Source organism: Eubalaena glacialis, chromosome 4 (assembly GCF_028564815.1).
Source record: "Eubalaena glacialis isolate mEubGla1 chromosome 4, mEubGla1.1.hap2.+ XY, whole genome shotgun sequence".
In the NCBI taxonomy this organism is placed as follows: domain Eukaryota; kingdom Metazoa; phylum Chordata; class Mammalia; order Artiodactyla; family Balaenidae; genus Eubalaena; species Eubalaena glacialis.
In genome coordinates this window covers 180,948,706-180,967,801 of record NC_083719.1, presented here as the reverse complement: position 1 = coordinate 180,967,801, position 19,096 = coordinate 180,948,706, and the positions used below count along the sequence as shown (strand labels likewise).

General features: G+C 51.7%; 2 protein-coding genes across 3 annotated transcripts in view; one reads left to right on the top strand and one right to left on the bottom strand.

Annotated features, from left to right (window-relative positions):
* Window positions 1-3,434: 3,434 nt before the first annotated feature.
* Window positions 3,435-3,972, bottom strand: LOC133090398 (large ribosomal subunit protein eL14-like). Its single transcript, XM_061188807.1, has one exon. The coding sequence runs from the start codon at window positions 3,950-3,952 to the stop codon at window positions 3,452-3,454; it is 501 nt and encodes a 166-aa protein (XP_061044790.1). The 5' UTR covers window positions 3,953-3,972; the 3' UTR covers window positions 3,435-3,451.
* Window positions 3,973-15,527: 11,555 nt separating this feature from the next.
* Window positions 15,528-19,096, top strand: part of CERS4 (ceramide synthase 4) — a 32,529-nt gene continuing 28,960 nt past the window's right edge. For both annotated transcript variants that reach the window (XM_061188804.1, XM_061188803.1), the window contains exon 1: window positions 15,528-15,825. The gene's annotated coding sequence lies outside the window, so the exon portion shown is untranslated. The remainder of the gene's footprint in view (window positions 15,826-19,096) is intronic.

Below are 19,096 nucleotides of genomic sequence, written 5' to 3'. Positions count from 1 at the left end.
ACCCATGGTCCAGCATATATAAAGAGCTCCTACAAATCAACAAGAAAAAGGCAGAAACCCCAAGGGGGAAATGGGCCCCTCACGAAAGGTCATCTCCAAATGGCCAATCAATGGAACCATTTCTTGTGGAGGTAGCAGGAAAAGTGCAGAGTGGGTTTTAAAAGGAAATAACTTTCTGAGAAGTAGCAAGGAACCAGCTATAAGGACTTTGTTGAAGTTCATAAGAGTGAAAAGTTAGAAGCCACTGGAATGTCCATCTGTGGGGGAGTAGAGAAATGGAAAGGAAAATAGTCCTGTGATGGAATATTATGCACAAGTGAAAAGGGAAAAGTATCTCCTCTCATCTCTGTCTCTACATAAATGGATCTCAAAAAGATACTGCTGAGAGACTTCCTTGGTGGCACAGTGGTTAAGAATCTACCTGCCAATGCAGGGGACATGGGTTCGAGCCCTGGTCCAGGAAGATCCCACATGCTGCGGAGCAACTAAGCCCATGCGCCACGACTACTGAGCCTGTGTGCCACAGCTACTGAAGCCCACATGCCTAGAGCCCATGCTCTGCAACAAGAGAAGCCACTGCAATGAGAAGCCCACGCACTGCAACGAAGAGTAACCCCCGCTCGCCACAACTAGAGAAAGCCTGCGTGCAGCAACAAAGACCCAACACAGCCTAATTAATTTATTAATTATTTTAAAATTAAAAGAAAATACTCCTGAGTGAAAAAATAAGTTGTGTGATGATAGTACAGTGTGATACTATTTATATAAATTAAACACACACGTGTGTTGTTTCCAGATACATCTCTGTCTGTGGAAGTAAATACAGATTATGGAAGTGGTTGTCCCTGCTGGGAGTGCAGTGATTTTATTCTAGGTACTTGTGTCTTTCAAGTGTGTCTCCCCCACAGTGGTCAGAGAGATCATGTCACTGTAGATCCAGAGTAGAATGTAACCTGATGATCAATGCAGCCAGGCACATCAGTGTGATGGAGGTGGCCAAAGGGACCAGAGGGACTAGAGTGAAGATGGCCCTGATGCCACTATATGTCCAGCATATATAAAGAGCTCTTACAAATCAACAAGAAAAAGGCAGAAATGTCATAGGAAAAATGGGCCTTTCACAAAAGGTAATCTCCAAATGGCCAATAAATAAAAAGATGCTTGACATCATGAGTCATCAGGGAAATGCAAGTTAAAACCAAAATGTCATGACACCTACTAGAATGGCTAAGTAGAGAAAGACCATACCAAGTGACGCTTCTACACTGCTGGTGGGAGAGTAAAACGACACAACCACTTTGGAAAACTGTTTGGCAGGATCCACAAAGCTGAATCAACATCTACTCTATGGCTTCTAGGGATAAAGTCAAAGGAAATGTGGACTTACTTTCACTGAAAAACCTACGAGAATTTTCCTAACACCTCTGCTTGTAATAACCCCAAACTGGAAACCATCTAAATGCCCAACAAAAGGATATGTCAATTAATTGTGATGATTTCACAAAATGGAATACTCTATCGCAGTGATTCTCAACCCGGGGTGATTTTTACCCCTCATGGGACATTTGGCCACATCTAGAGACATTTTTGGTAGTCGGAACTTGGGGGGAGGGGCACGTGTTACAGTCGTCTCGTGTATAGAAGCCAGGGATGCTGCTCAGCATCCTACAATGCAGGGGACACACCAAGAAGCATTCAGACTCAAATGTTAGTAGTGGTTGAGAAACTCTACAACAGTGAACAAGAATTCTCACCCAGAACAAGGGAGAGAAAACTCACCAACCCAGTGCTGCCTGAAAGAAGCCATAGAGTCCAGCCTCTGGGAAAAGAATCTAAAAAAAGAGTGGATATATGTGTATGTATAACTGATTCACTTTGCCGTACACCTGAAACTAACACAACATTGTAATTCAACTATACTCCAATAAAAAAAATTTTTAAATAAATAAATAAAATAAAATTGAACACCCAACCTCAAAAAAAAAAAAAAAGTCCAAATGACAAGCAAAGTGATTCTATGCTATTCAAAGTCAAGTTAGGGGTTACCCTAGGGGTGGGGGGAGGGCAGCGGGCAGAGGGAGTGACAGAAGAAGACACAGCAGAGACTTCAGAAGGCTGGTAATGTTCTATCCTCGATCAGGGTGCTATACAAACATGTTCATGTTGTGAAAACTTTGCAACGTACATTTGTGACCTGTGCATTTCTTTTTGGCATGTGTGCTATATTTGAATAAAAGGTTCTAAAAGTTAAAAATCCCCTCCTTCCTTCCACCCCTCTGCCCTATTCAGGTCTTATCAACTTTGTACTGGGTGATTACCCCTACCTCTCCCCTCTTCCCCAGCCCGTCCTCCAGACAGCAGCCAGCGGAGTTCCTAGGACACACTTATAAGACCATGTCCCTCCCTGCTTTAAACCCTTCCATGACTCCCTATTGCTCCCAAGACTAGATCCAAGCCTTTAAGGACTTTCTTGGCGCCAGCTCTGCTTCTTTTGCAGTCTCATATCTACCTGCCCTCTCTGCTCCTTGCACCATTAACGAGCATCTCAGAGCATGCTGCTTCAAACCTCCAAGTGTTTGCACGCACTGTCCTCTGCCTGACACCCTGACTGCCCCGACACACTCTTGCCCTCCAAGGTTCAGCTCTGATGCCCCTGCTCCAGAAGCCTCCCTCTGTTCATAACTAGGGGTCAGGAGGCTTTTGGATCAGAGATGATTTTCGGGATTTGGGGGGTTTTTTTCAGTTTTTTCTTTGCCTTTTTTTTTTTAACATCTTTATTGGAGTATAATTGCTTTACAATGATGTGTTAGTTTCTGCTTTATAACAAAGTGAATCAGCTATACATATACGTATATCCCCATATCTCCTCCCTCTTGCGTCTCCCTCCCACCTTCCCTATTCCACCCCTATTTTTTTTTTTTTTTTCAAAAAGAACCTTTATTCTGTTTATAACAGCCTCTTGTGCTCTCATGCTTTCTTGCCAGATGCCTTTGGAGCAGGTGCTTTCTGGGCGGGAGCTTTCTTTTTTTTTTTTTTTTTAAAGGATTTTTTTTTTTTTTTTAAAGGATTTTTTTTTTTTTTTTTTTTTTTTGGCTGTGTTGGGTCTTCATTTCTGTGCGAGGGCTTTCTCCAGTTCCAGCGAGTGGGGGCCACTCTTCATCGCGGTGCGCGGGGCTCTCACTGTCGCGGCCTCTCCCATTGCGGAGCAGAGGCTCCAGATGCGCAGGCTCAGTAGTTGTGGCTCACTGGCCCAGCCGCTCCGCGGCATGTGGGATCCTCCCAGACCAGGGCTCGAACCCGTGTCCCCTGCATTGGCAGGCAGATTCCCAACCACTGCGCCACCAGGGAAGCTCCATGGGCTGGAGCTTTCTGACCCTTCTGAGATTTTGGAGGAGGTGCTGCCTTCTGGCCTACAGCTTTCTGGGCAGGAAGCTTCTGGGCTGGAGCCTTCCTACCCGTAGCAGTCATCTTTTTTTGCTGGAACCTTTGCAGCAGCTGCCGTAGCTGCCTCCTTAGCAGCAAGTGCTTTCTTAGGAGAAGCCTTCAGGAGAGCTGCCTTTTGAAGTTTCTTAACTTCAAGCTTGATTAGTCTGTTCCTCATTTTCCTTGCCTTCATGACTTTATAACGATCAAAATCTGTCATCTTGGCTTTCTTTTCTCTGGCTTCAATCTTCTTGGCCCACCTTGTGGCTGCCCACTTTGCGTTGATATCTGCCTTCTCCCAGGCTTCTCGGACATACTTCTGGCGGGCACTGTGTGGGAACTTGAGGATGAAGTCAGTGAGCTGCATGCATTTGAAAGGCATAGCCTGTCTCCTTACTTGAGTGCAAGGTCCATCCACCAAAGCCCTGTTCTGATCAATAACATCTACAATTGAGACCAGCCTCCCGGCATGAGGCCCAAAGGAGACGTAGGCCACCTGGCCAACCTCCACGAAGCGCCTGAACACCATATTGGCGGCGTTCGGCGAAAAGGAAAGACCACCCCTCATTTTTGTTTTGTTTGTTTGTTTTGGTTTTTTTGGCCGCGCTTTTTTGCCAGGCTTTCGAGATCCTATTTCCCTGACTAGGGATCGAACCCGTGCCTCCTGAAGTGGAAGCACGGAATCCTAACCACTGGACCACCAGGGAAGTCCCCAGAGATGATTTTCTTCTAGTCAACACACACACAGACACACACACACACGATTTGTAAAATACAAGAGAAGGCATTGAGTACTACACAAAAGCTTGGCCGCTCACCCCAGGACCTTTTTCTCCAGGGAGGTCCCTACCCTCTGGGACACCCCAGGGCACCCCTGGACTGGGAAGAACCGAGAAATCCTGGGCTTTGAACAAAGACTGCCCCTCCCCCAGTGGGGAAGGGTGAGGCAGGGACCCCAAAGGTCCCGAGCTTGAACCCTGCCCCTCTTCTTTACCTGCAGCCCCAGTCCCCTCCCCTCCTCTGCCCGGCCAGCCCTCAGCTCCCTCCTCCCACAACCATTTCAGGAGGACTCCCCACCCCCACTCTGTAGCGTAGCAAAAGGGGAAGTGGGGTTGGGTGGGGAAGTTTCCAGGGAGGTAAATTTAGGTTAGTCCCACCAGCAGGTCACACCACCAGTGCTCCCACAGACCCCTGGGAGACTCAGCCCAGCCTGTCTCCTGCTACCCCTGCCTCTCAGCCCATAGCCTCACCGGAAGAGACACCAGGCAGGCTCACTGCCAGCAGAGCAGAAGCACATCACCCAGGTTCCAGCCCCAGCTCAGCCATTCACAGGCTGTGTGACCTTGGGCAAGTGCCCTAACCTCTCTGTACCTCAGGTTCCTCACTTGCAAAAGCATAGGAGTACCCATCCCACAGGGCTGTTGAGGGATCAGATGAGTTCATTTAAAATAACGACTGGGGCTTCCCTGGTGGCACAGTGGTTAAGAATCCATCTGCCAATGCAGGGGACACGGGTTCGAACCCTGGTCCAGGAAGATCCCACATGCCGCGGAGCAGCTAAGCCCGTGCACCTCAACTACTGAGCCTGCGCTCTAGAGCCGGCGAGCCACAATTACTGAGCCTGTGTGCCTAGAGCCCGCACTCTGCAACAAGAGAAGCCACCACAGTGAGAAGCCCGTGCGCAGCAACGCAGCCAAAAATAAATAAATAAATTTATTTTAAAAAATAAAATAATGTCTGGCATGTAAATGCCCTGTGATGGTTTCTGGCTAATGTTATTGTTTTGAATAGGCGAGAAATGGAGGACAAGCCCTGCATTTGAGAAGTAATCAGTAAATGCCATTTTCCCCTGCCCAGTCCTCCTCGTTTTCCTCTCGCTGCTCCTGCCCCAGGAAGCTCTGGAGGCCAAGCTCAAGGTCTGAACTGATCCTTCACCTGCTGACCTTCAGCCCCGTCTGTCCAGCAAAGTTGCTCAGCGGCCTCCCTTGCCTGGGTGCTGAGGGTGGTCCCTGCCGTTTGGGGGCCCATCCCCCCTCCTCTTGCCCTTGCACACAGAGGCAGGCAGCCACGGGGCCTCCTACCACCCTACACCTCTACCCTGGACTGACACCAGGGACACGCAGACAGACACAAGGAATGTCCAGTGCATGCCTCCCACGGACACCTGGACATCTCCTGTCCAATCCAGCCCCTTCCCTCCCAACCTGCTGGTGCCCTGCGCTCCCCACTCAGGGACACCCAGCTGGCTACCAGGCCACAGAGGGACATCGTGCTAGGTGCACAGTCAAGGCCTGTCCTGCAATCTCCCTCCTTCCTTTCCCCAGTCCCTCCAGCATCCAGATACCCTCATCTCAGAAAACAGGCCCCTTTCACTCTGTTCTCTCCGTGCACTGCCCATGCTGAGCCCCGTGACCCTCCAGATTGCTAATCAGAGCATGATGCCCGCCTATGAAAACCGACTGTGGTTCCAGGAAGTCTGAGCCCCAGGGCCCCCAAGCCTGAGTGGACAGCCTCCCCCAGGCTGTCCCCTTGGGTCACACTGGGCTTTTGTTTTCAGTGGAACCCCCTCTTGCCCAGCCCTCTGCATCCCTGCCCACCTGCCCCTTCAGCTGAGGGACATTCAGTCCTTGGGAAGTTTATCCCGACCTCCTAGCCACGTCCTGGACATCCTGTTCTCACCCACACACCCCCCACACACACACACCCACCACGTTGACCTGGAATTACCAAGGGCCCTCCTCATTAGCTTCAGCTCACAGGTCCCAGAGAAAAGCCCCTGCAATTAACACTGGCACCAAAACCCCAGAGCGAGGAAATAAAAAGTTTGATTGGAATGAACCATAACTTTCAAAACAGAGTCCAAATTATGACAAGGAATTCTTTCACTTTATAGTGAACAAGATGTGGGTTATAACTGAAACTACAGCTAATTCTTGAAACAAATTCATTGGGTGCTTTTTTTTGGAGGGTGGGGCATTCCCCCCCATGAATTTGTATTTAATATTTCACATGTAATCTTCCAATAGCATTATGGAAAGAGTCATTTTGGGGGAAACAGACACACACACACACACACACAAAGAAAACAAAACAAAAAAACACTTGGAGGGTATGGTGAGTTGAATTGTGCCCCCCCCCCAAAAGATAGGTTGAAATAGGTACCTCCAGTACCTGTGAATGTGACCTTATTTGGAAATAGGGTCTTTTAAAAAAATATTTATTTATTTATTTGGTTGCGCCGGGTCTTAGTTGCGGCTCATGGGCTCCTTAGTTGTGGCATGCAAACTCTTAGTTGCGGCATGCATGTGAGGTCTAGTTCCCTGACCAGGGATCAAACCTGGGCCCCCTGCATCAGGAGCGCAGAGTCCTAACTACTGCACCACCAGGGAAGTCCCTGGAAATAAGAATCTTTGCAGATGTAATCAAGGTACGATGAGGTCATCCTGGGGTAGAGTGGGCCCTAAATCCAATGACTGGTGTCTTTATAAGAGAAATTTGGGTACAGCAAAACACACACAGAGAAGTGAAGACAGGCAGAAACTGGAGCGATGCTGCTGCAAGCCAAGGAATGCCTAGGAATGCTGGCAGCCACCAGAAACTAGGCAGAGGCAGGAAAGATTCTTCCCTAGAGCCTTTGGAGGTAGCGTGTCCCTGCCAACACCTTGATTTTGTTTGTTTGTTTGTTTGTTTAGGCCGCACTGCGAGGCTTGCAGGATCTTAGTTCCCTGACCGGGGATTGAACCCATGCCCCCTGCAGTGGAAGCACAGAGTCCTAACCACTGGACCGCCAGGGAATTCCCTTGATTTTTGGATTTTGAACTTTCAGAACTATGAGAGAATATGCTTCTGTCTTTAAGCCAACCAGTTCATGATAGTGTGTTACCACAGCCCCAGGAAAACCACACACAGGTCTCAGGGTCTGATTCATTTGGCGTTTGAGTCATTCTCCCTGGCGCAGCCAATCCTGTCTTTGCCAATGGCCCCCTTCTCCGTGTTTAATTATATCTTGGACTGAGCACCAAGTCTTTCTCTGTCAATGACTTATCAGCATTTTTGGTCCCTCTCTACGGCCTCTTCCGTCTACCGATTGCAATCTCACCAGGCTGCAAGATTTGTCATATCATTTTGCAATCGACTTGCATTGTGTTAGCATTGTGTTTTTGTGGAATGTTTATAATATCCCACAACCAGAGAATGACTGATTCCCACCCCATCCCCCCAAAAAGTCATGTTCCATGGGTGTGGCTCAGTTCTGGGAAAAAACTTGGAGGTTTGAGTGGGGACCAATTTCCTAAATCATCAATTTAGTAGGAAACAGTTTCCATATTGTGACAATTCTAATGCCTCTCCACATTTCAAAACTACCCTCCTTGAAGATGTGACAGCTCTAGGGATCTCCCCAAAACTGCATCTAAAAAGATGGATGATGCAAGTGCTCTTGGGACAGCTGGGAACACAAACCTGGATCCCTACTTCACACCACACCTCAACATAAATTCCTGATGGATCAAAGTTTTACATGGGGAAAATCAGATCATAAAAGCACTACGGGGCTTCCCTGGTGGCGCAGTGGTTAAGAATCCGCCTGCCAATGCAGGGGACACGGGTTCGAACCCTGGTCCGGGAAGATCTTACGTGCCATGGAGCAACTAAGCTCATGCACCACAACTACTGAGCCTGCACTCGAGAGCCCACGAGCCACAACTACTGAGCCCACGTGCCACAACTACTGAAGCCTGCGTGCCTAGAGCCCGTGCTCTGCAACAAGAGAAGCCACCGCAATGAGAAGCCCGCACACCGCAACCAAGGGTAGCCCCCGCTCGTCGCAACCAGAGAAGGCCCACACGCAGCAACGAAGACCCAACACCGCCAAAAATAAATTAATTAATTAATTAAGAAAAAAAAAAAAGCACTACGAAGAAAACACATGGGGACTTTTTAAAAATAATAATTTGAGAGTAGGTAAGGCCTTTTTTTTTTTTTTTGGCTGTGCTGCGAGGCATGTGGGATCTTAGTTCCCCGACCAGGGATTGAACCCGGGTCCTTGGCAGTGAAAGTGCCGAGTCCTAACCACTGGACTGCAGGGAATTCCCTGTAAGGCCTTTCTAAGAAAAATAAATTAAACATAAAAACCGCAAAAGAAAAAGGTGGATAAGCCCAACTTCCTAAAATCCAAATAGACTTGTGGGGAGAAAACATTATAAACAAGGTAAAAATACAACTGGGGGGGGGTACAGATATATTTATAATAGAATGCTACTCAGCCATAAAAGAGAATGAGATAATGCCATTTGCCGCAACATGGATGGACCTAGAGATTCTCATACTAAGTGAAGTAAGTCAGACAGAGAAAGACAAATACCATATGATATCACTTATATGTGGAATCTAAAATATGACACAAATGAACATATCTATGAAACAGAAACAGACTCACAGACATAGAGAATAGACTTGTGATTTCCAAGGCGGTGGGGAGGGATGGATTGGGAGTTTGGGATTAGCAGATGCAAACTATTATATACAGGATGGATAAACAACAAGGTCCTACTGTATAGCACAGGGAACTATATTCAATATCCTGTGATACACCATAATGGAAAAGAATATGAAAAAGAATGTATATATATGTATAATGAATCACTTTGCTGTAAAGCAGAAATTAATACAACATTGTAAATCAACTATATTTCAATAAAGTAAATTTTTAAAAATGCAACTGGGGTGAGTGTGGATATTACAGCTCATATCAGAGAATAAGTAATTTCCTTAATATTAAAAAGAGTTTCTAGGTGTATTTTATCATAAGTTTTAAAGCCTCTCTAACTAAAACAAAACAAAACTAAAGAAAAAAATTTTTTCCAGGAAAAGAATATAGAGATCCACCTTTTAAAGACTGAGAAGATGCTCAGCCTCACCCCAAATAATAAAAATGCAAATTAGAACTACAAGATTTTTAACCTCTCAGATTAGCTAAGTCAGATAGTGCTGCCATTGTGGAGGGTGGGAGCCTTGCTGCAACAGCTGTCAAAATTCTACCCTCCCACATGCCCTGACTAGCAATTCTACTTCTAGGAGTTTATGATGATCTACTCACCCTGACTCATCATCACCTCTGCACCAGGTTACTCATTACACCGTTACTTCGATTAGAAGCAAACTTTTTGTCCATGGATAGGGGACTTGTTCCCTTAAAAAAAACATGGTGGTGATAGCTGCCCAACTCTGTGGCTACAGTAAAAACCCTTGACTTGAAGAGTGTAAATTGAGGAATTGGATAGCATGTGAATTATATCTCTAAAGCTGTTACATAATAATAATAAAAACAAAACACTCACTCCCCCTTTCCAAAAAACAAAAACAACAGCAAAAAAGAGACTTCTTTATGTATTGATATCAAAGTACTCCTAAAAGTATTAAATTAAAAAACAAGATTCAGGTGCCTCAAAAAGTTCACATAGAATTACCATGTGAGCCAATAATTCCTCTTCTGGGTCTATACCCAAAGGAATTGAAAGCAGGAACTGAATGAGATAGTTGTACACCCATGTTCATAGCAGCATACTTTACAACAGCCAAAAGGTGGAAGCATCCCCAGTGTCCATCAACAGATGAATGGATAAACAAAATGTGGTCCATCCATGCAATGGAACAGCCTGGATGAACCTTGAGAACATGATGCTCAGTGAAGTAAGCCAGACACCAAAGGACAAATACTGTCTGATTCCACCTCTAGGAGGTCCCTAGAGGAGTCAGATCCATAGAGACAGGAAGTACATGGTGGGGGCCAGGGGCTGGGGGAGGGGGAGGGGGAGAGTGCTTAATGGGGACAGAGTTTCAGTTTGGGAAGATGAAAAGTTCTGGAGATGGATGGTGGGGATGCTTGTACAACAAAGTAAATGCGCTTAATGCCACTGAACTGGACACTCAAAGTGGTTAAAACGGTAAATTTTATGTTACGTCTATTTTAACCTCCATTTTAAAATATCAAGATGCAAAAGAATGAATAAGGTGCAAGTTATTCTTTCAAAATAAAGAAAGAAAAGAAAAGAAGATGTTCGTTTCTACACAGAGACTCTTTCAGGAAGCTGAACCCATGAACTGAGCCGCTGGGGGCCTGGGAGACAGACATGGTGGGAGAAATGTGACTGTCATAGGAAAGCCTTCGGCAGCTTTTGAATGGTAGATATTTACAGTTCCAAAGGGAAAACGTTTTAATCAGAGATTGTCATCTCCTATTTGAAAAACGCTTTTAAAATAGTACTCCTGGGAATCCCCTGGCGGTCCAGTGGTTAGGGCTCCATGCTCTCACTGCCGAGGGCCCGAGTTCGATCCCTGCTCGGGATCCCGCAAGCCGAGTGGCGCAGCCAAAAAATAAATGAAATAAAATAAAATAGGACTCCCAAGTTCCTCCTAATCAAATCTGAGAGGGGAATGGTGTCTTCGATCGGTGGGTATCGGCATGAGGGCTCCCATCCTGGCTATGTCACCGCGGGCAAATCATCTCCTCTCCCAGGAGGATGATCAACCATCACGTTTTGCTCGGGACCATCCTGATTTGAGTCCAGGCACCAGGTGGTTGATCCCAGTACCTCAGGGCTCAGGGGTTTTTATTTGCTGAATCGCACAGACCTTGCGGGCATGCAGGTGAGGATGAGGGGAAATGGCAAGCTTCTCGGATGCTCTCAGGGTGTTGGAGCACCAGGCAGGAGTCAGTAACCAGGGCTTCCTGTGAGCGGGAAGGTAAGGGTGAGCGGTGAGAGGTGCACACGCAGTAGGTACGGGGGTCCTTTCCCTTGTCTCACCGACAGCGGGCCAGGCCAGCCCTGACCTCCCCGGGGACAGAGATGAAGGGGGAAGGAGAGAACCAGCCCTGGGGGATGGGTGAGTGGAGAGTCTGAGTGAAGGAAGATGAGGGTCCTCTGTGCCCTCACCCACCCAGCAAAGGGAAAGAAAGCTGATAGAGAATAAGAGATCTGAAGGAGCTGGCTTCCAAGACAACTCCTCCCCGCGGCTGTGTGGCCTTGGGCAGCTTCCTGTACCCCTCTGGGCTTGAGTCCTCATCTGTGAAATGGGAATATTCACTGCACTTGCTTCACAGACAGGGCTGCATAGGTTCATTTCTGTAAACCTCTCAGCACAGCGCCTGGCATCAACCTGGCCGTGGAACTCAAACCGCTTAGCCCGGGGCCCCGGGAGCTGAGAGGGCCAGACCGGTGGCGGAGGGAAGCTGGCTGCTCTGAGCACCTACTCTGGGCAGGTGAGGACACAGGCATGGAGCCAGGAGGGCACTGCGGTGGGGGTAGAGGGGAAGCAGCAGGATTAGAGAGGAGTTGGACGCTGTTCTGCGGGGGGAAAGAGGGTGAGATCCAGCACCTGCTGGGCAGAGGAAGCTAAGGCTGCGGTCTGTCCATGCTCAGATGCATGTACACAGGCACCCCCAGAAACCTAGACAGACAATGGACACACAGACACCCCCAAAGATGGACTGACACACAGATGGACACACACACACCTAGAGACACACCCAGACAAATACACAGAGATGCACAGAGACAGACATACACATACACTCCCAGATACACAAGGAAACACAGAGAAACACACAGAGATTTCGATGGACATAGAGACACACAGACACATCCAGACAGGCACAGGCCCAGCAAGCGCTCTTTCTAAGCCTTTCTCAGGCAAATTCCACTTCTTGCCTTGCCTCCCTCCATCCTCTCTGCCTTTAATGAACATTTATGAAGCACCACTGTATGCCGGGCCCTGTTCTAGGTGGCACAGGGTGGGTTTGATTAAGAACCAAGGGAGCCACATGGACAAACAGGAAGAGTATTTCAGCAGAGGGAACAGCCAGTGCAAAGGCCTCTCCTGTCCCCCATCCTCCCCCATCCCATCCCCTCCCCCAGCCCTGACTCAAGCCATTTGGAATGGGGGGCGATATGGGGAGAGTGGTCCCCGTAGGATCCCCCTACCCCAGTTGGCCTGGTTATCTTCCATTCCATAGAAGAGGATGCCACGGGGCTCAGAGAGGCTGTGTCATATACCCGAGGTCACACAGCACAAATGTGGGCTCAGAGCTGCCTGAATTGAGGGCCTCTGTCCTCAGGGAGAGAAGCCCCCTCATTGAGGGCAGGAACCTTGATGGGCAAAGGCTGGGCCTGGGATGACAGTCAGCCACGGGCCTCGGACAGCAGACACCTGCCCAGTGTGGGGGGCTGGAGTGAGAGTCACTAAGGTGGACACTCCAGGGCACGGAGAGGCAGTGAGAGACAGAGAGACATCTGGGACTTCAGTCCCTGCCCCACCAGAACAGGGGAGCAGCTGCCCCTGAGACCACTAGAGGGGGCAAAGGGTCGCCAGGAGTGGGTGATGGGGACACATAGCAGGGGTTGCGAGTCTGACCTGGATGGGTTCTCAGGATGCTGATTTGGAAACTGTGTCAAGATAGGAGGGGGTCTGACGGTGCCAGCAGGTCTCTGGATGGGAGTTTGGGGCTCTGTCTGAGTCTCCTATTGCTACAGTAACAAATCATCACAACATGGTGGCTTAAAACAATACACATTTTACCTGATAGTTCTGGAGGCCAGAACAAAAATGGGTCTCACTGCGCTAAAATCAAGGTGTCAGCAGGGCTGGATTCCTTCTGGAAGCTCTTGGCGAGAATCTGTTTCCTGGCCTTTTCCAGTTTCTAGAGGCTGCCTGCATCCCTTGGCTCGTGGTCCCATCATCCATGTTCAAAATCAACAGTATAGCATCTTCCAATCTCTCTCTCTCTAACTCTCCTCCCTCTCTCTTATAAAGACCCTTGTGATGACATTGGATAATCCCCCCATCTCCAGATCCTTAACTTAATCACACATGCAAAGTGCCTTTTGCCTTGTAAGGTCACATATTCACAGGTTCCAGGGGTTAGGATGTGTGGGCGTCATTATTCCACCTAGCACAGGGCCCATCATCCAAGGTCCAGGGTCCAGCCTCCAGTCCTGGTCATGATGGCCCCGGGGTCTGGAAAAGGCCAACGTGCTTGGGACCAGACATCTGACTAGGGGGTGCAGAAGGGACAAAGAAGCCCTCAGCTTATTACCTGGATCAGGGCTTATCAGCCTCCCCAGTCCTACTTTCCTGTCCCGCACTCAAGCACAGAGGGTATGAAGGTGTGGAGGGGAGGAGGAGGCAAGGAGCTCCCCCTGCCTCCCTAGGGTCCCTCCCTTCCCACCACCCAGACACCCTACATTGGACTCACCAGCTTAGAAATGGCTCCATCTCCCCACTCCCAACAACCAGGCCCTGGCTCCTCTGATTCCCACAAACCCTGGCGATTTTACCACTAAATCCCTCCAGAGTTCCTCCCTTCACTCCTGTCTGCAACTCCCAGACGAGAACCCAGCCACTCCTACTGCCGTCTCATTTTAAATCTGATTGTGTCTCTCCCCAGAGAACCCTGGAGGGCCTTTAGTGACTGGTCCTGCCCCACTGTCCTCTCGTCACTCACCGTTGCACCCTAACTCAGCTAAATCCCCCACCCACTCATCTCTCAGGTTACAGATGTCACCTCCTCCTGGAAGCCTGCCCTGAACACTCCATGCTCACAGATGGAGTGGGCTGGGGGGTGGGGACAGAAGGGCATGGAGTAGCCAAGAAGCAGCCCATCTGCAGAAGGTTCAGCCTGCATCTCTTCCTGCCAGGCTGAGCCCTTCCTCCAGCCTCCCCACTTTGCCCATGCAGTACCTCCCACCTGAAATCTCTCCCTGACCCCGGCCCACCCAAATCCTCTACTGAGGACCTCCCCTCCACATCTCCAGGAATCTCCTGCTTCTCCTCTGGGGTCTGGACCACCCCATTCCACCATGTCTCTGGTGTCACTATTAATCCAAATGGCTGCCACGTTCTGAGCACCCCCAGGTGCAAGGCGCCGTATACCACAGCCCTAGTCACAACGCTGAGAAAAGAGGCTTTATCGTTTGCCTTTTCCCTATGTGCAAAGGAGCTCCTGGAGGGCCGGGAAGAAAATAAAAGGGTGAATGAGGACAGAGGGGTTCTGAGGGCCAGACTGAGAGCTGAGGGAGAAGGACGCACACATTTGAAAAGAGAAAGAATAGCCCAGCAAAGGGAACAGCAAGTGCAAACACTGGGAAACTGGATCAAGACGGACAGCTTCATCCACACTTGCAGCAGAGGTCTCTGCTGCCCTCCCTCTTTCTACGTGTGAAAATCAGATCTCAGAGATGTGAAGCAACTTGCCTAGCCAAAAAAAGCCCGGGCTTCCCCCACCTTGTCCTGGGTCTGCTTCAGGGAGAGACATTGTCCAAAGTTGAAGCCACTTGCCCAGACGACGTGGGGTTGGCCAGCGGCTCTGGAACCCCCTTCCCTTCAACTGGCGACAGCTGGGCCACGAGTCCCTTAGGTGCCGCTCAGGTGCCCACAGACCACCTCTGCCTGATGCGGGATTGTCCTGCATTCAGGCCTCGCCCAGACTCCCCGCCCCTGTGCGCTGGAATCACCTTCTGTTCCACCCGACCAGAGGGAGCCTGGGGCTTCGCCACCACCCACTCCGGCCTATCTCCCAGCCTTATCTTCCCAGCTCTGCAGCCTGACCCCTGCCCCCCACCGAACCGCAGCCTTTGCCCAGCTGCCCTCCACGCTTCCCAACTCCCAGGGTGGTGCCTTGGGTTCCCAACTCTGCGGTTGGACCCATGAACCACGAATTGGACCAGCTTGACCTGAAAGCTGAGACAGGTCCCCAGACTTGGGGCACCGGGGGTGGCCTCTGAGGCCTGGGGCGGTGTCCGGGCCTCCGCCACAACGCCCAGCGGTGCGCTCAGACGGATCAGGGCGTCCGTGGTGTGTTGGCAGATGCGCGGATGGATCAGAGCCGCGCCAGAAGAGGGCACCCGGGAGGGGGCTGGGGAGGATCTGCAGCGAACGGAAGAGAAACCCGGGCTGACTGAGCGCTCAGCGGATGGTGCTAGGTTCAAAGGCAAGAGATAAAGCACAAGCAAGAAACCTGCGGCTGGATTCCTCCAAGGCACGCCTCGGGGCGGGGCGGGGCGGGGCTGGAGGCGGGGCCGGGGCTGGAGGCGGGGCCCTGTGGTGCAGGGAGGGGGTCCAGGAAGCGGCCTAGTCGCACGGAAGGGGCCGAGCTCCGGAGGACCCCGCGCCCAGCAGGGCTCAACCGGTCCCCGCCCCGGCCCCGCCCTCCAGGCCCCGCCCCCGATCCCGCCCGGCGCTCCCCTAAAGACTGCTTCCCCGCCCCCGGCCGAGGCGGTGCCCGGAGCAGAGTCCGCCTGCGTCGTGCGGGCAGTACGCGTCTCCTTCTCCTCTGCATCTGCGCCAGGCGCGGTGTCCCCCGCCCCGCCGCCGGCCCCCGGTGCGCCCGGCCGCCTGAGACCCCAGGTAAGCGAACCCCCCGCGCCCCGAACGCGGACCGGAACGCCACTCTCGCGGAGAGCTCCGGGCCCGCCTCCAAGGCCATGGCGCCCGCGGCGGCCCCCAGACGCATGCAGTGCCCCATCAACTCGCCCGGGACGGCCTCTCGGGGCTTCCCATCTGGTCCCAGGCCCGGGCCGCCTTCCCGATAGAGCCCAGCTCCCCCGAGGACCCGGGCGCCGCGAGCGCCCGAGGACGCGGCTGCGTAACGGGCGGGCCGGAGTGGGGACGAGCCTAGCACGGTGACGCGGGGGAATCCGGATGTGTGAACGCGAGGAGCGCGACGGGGGGTGTCGGTCCGTCACCAGAGAATCCATACCTACGGGGTGCCACCGACGTGCCAGGTCTGGGGATGCAGCCGGGGCCCTGGCCTCGGAGCCCGCAGCCCGGCCGCGTAGACGGTTGGGACCCGCGGAAACAGACACAGATCATTCCAGCCATGCTAAGTGCGGGGAAGACAACACATTTGGGAGATGGGTTAGGGTCAGGGAGGCATTCTCGGAGAAGGTGTCATCCGGGCCTGAGGGGACCAGCCAGCGAGGAGTTTTTAGGCCCAGAAAACAGCAAAAGATTCTGAGGCAGGGCCCAGACTGGTGTGTTTGCCGAGCGGAAAAGAGGCCAGCATGGCTGAAGTGCAGTGGTGAGCCGGGGATCCGAGGTGAGAAGAGGTTGGCCCTCGGGCCACGAAGATAACGAGGAGGATGTGGATTCCGTTCTCAAGTCTGTGGGGACCACGGAGGCTTAGAACAAAGTGAGTGACCGGGTCCACTTGTGTCTTACGAAGACCCAGCAGCTGCTGTGGCCAAAAGAGACCGGAGGAGACCCTGGAGGAGGCTGCTGGTTTGGACCCGACAGGAAGGGGGGGATGGAAAGTGGGTGAATTTGGGGTTTTTTTTGTCAGAAGAACATTGCCTGCATTCCCTGCCTGCTCAGAAGTGGGGCAGGAAGGAAAGTGCATGGAAGAGATTTCTGGCACCGGCAGCTGGGAGTGTGGAAGGATAGGAAAACTGAGGGAGAAACAGATCTGAGGGTGTGAAGCTGTTGTGACTGAGTCCGATTTCCAGAACCTGTGAGATACCACCTGAGGGGGAAGGTGCCTGAGGACCTGACTCTGAACCCAGGCCAAGTCCAACGTGACTGAGTGCAAGGGGGCAACCTGGATCTGTTGTATGGGGCCACCTGAAATAGAAATTCTGGAGAGTAGGGTTGTCTTTGAAGCCCCCCACCCCAACCCCGAGTCCCTAGCCTCAACTCAGCCCCCTTCCAGAAGGAGCTGCTGTGAATAAACTTGGCAGTGGTGGGAGTGCCCGGAGCCTCACTCAGCGCAGCTGGGTCCCTGCAGGCCCAGCCAGGCTGCAGGGAGGAGGCAGTTGGGACCTTCCTTGCCTGCCCTCCCAGCTCACCTACTCCCAGCTGGGAGCCTTGGTCATTGAATTGGCCTTGGGGCCCCAGAGAAAGTTTTCTGGACTTCAGTTTGCCCATCTATAAAATGGGTCAATAGTACCTGTATCTGGGAGTGTTGTTCTGATCAATGGAAATCTCGGCTATGAAATAGGAAAGGGCTTGGCCAATCCCAGCGGCAGCCTTACGCCTCGGGGGATGGAGGAGGGCTGCTGCACTGGTGGGAGTTCTGGGCCCGGTGAGCCTCCATTTCCTGCTCTGAGAAATGGGAGGAAGGCATAAGTGCGTCCACCTCCAGAACCCACAGTCTGCAGACTGAGTGAGTTAGGCGTGTAAAGTGTTCAGTTGGCCCAGCGCCTGGCGTGAAGTGGTCACTGGGCACATGAGCCGCTGGGATGAGTGTAGTTGGCTGTGGGGAGCTGGCTAGGGCTCACTCCTCCCACCACCCCTGGGATGCCCACAGGAAAGCAGGCACCAGGGGGCACGCTCCTCTCTTATCTGGGTACCACAGGCTTTCCCCTTTCCGGCTGTCTGGAAGCTGCCTCTGACCTTGTCCTGCCAGTTTGAATGTAGTGCTCGCAGGCTAGTGACTTCACCTCCTGGTTCAATTTCTTTACCTATAACATGGGAATAATAGCAGTCATCACCTGAGAGGTGTCCGGCTGGTAATAAGCACCTGGGAAAGCAGAGGGGATGTCCGGGTGGAAGCAGGGGGAGCCCAGAGAAGGGACCTGATTCAGCCTCTGGAAGGGTGGAGGAAGCCTTCCTGTAGGAGGTGACCATCTGCCAGGTTACTAAGGATTTTTAAGAGTTCATGGGCAGAGAGACCGGTGAACAAGGATGTGGAGGGGAAGCACCACAGCATACATGGGAGGAGCTGCAGGCAGGAGCCGGGAAATCAGCATGGGAGTGACTGCGCTGGTCCAGACCCTGATGAGGCTGGACCAGGTGGAGGTGTGGATGAGAGAAGTGGGTGGATCCCGGATAGACTTGAAGTTGAGGATGGGGTGGGGATGGAGTAGCCACTGACGGGGCAGCAGGTTCAGGCGCAAGTCAGCAGTCTATTTCCCAGCACCTGGAAACTGTGATGCTACTAGACACCCAGGTGGAGACCAGGTGGGGGTGGGCCTAGAGCTTGGGAGACATCCCCACCCTGGTGGGATGGATTGGAGAGAGGGTGGAAGGAAAGAAACCAGGAGTGGGTGGCAAACCAGAAGCCAAGGGAGCAAGGGCTTCAAATTGGAAGATGAGGTCAGTCTCAGCCATGTCTCTGAATCCCCTGCTCGAATAATTTCTCCCCATGGCAGGGGTCTTACTCCCTTATTTGGTTGCCATTCCTTCCCCGATGCTCAAGCCGTTCAGACTGGGCTTCTTTTTGCTATCCTTGAATCGGCCCCTCAGACCCAGCCTGGCTCTGACCAGATTGACATAGAGGAGACCTTTCTCCTTCCTCAATCTGACCTTTGTACCTTTGTTAATTAATATGATCCTGTCACACCAGTTCTCCACACCAAACCAGCAGGCTCTCACCTCTCTCCCCACTTCCTCCTAGGCTCCCCAAACCATATTTTGCTTCAGGGCCCCATGACTGTATCCGAGGAGGGGTCAGGCCCCTGCCAGAGACCCCCTGAGGATCCCCCCGCTACCCTGTGCTTGGCCCCAGCTCCCTCCCACCCTGTCATTGATTCATTCAGCACGTACTTATGAAGCACCTGTGCTGGGAGGCACTGGGGACTAGCAGTGAACAAAATCAAGCTTCCCTGCCGCCTGCCCCCCTCTCCCACCTCATGGATGGAGCCGACGTTCTGGGAGGGGGGCAGCCGGGAGAGGGAAGAAA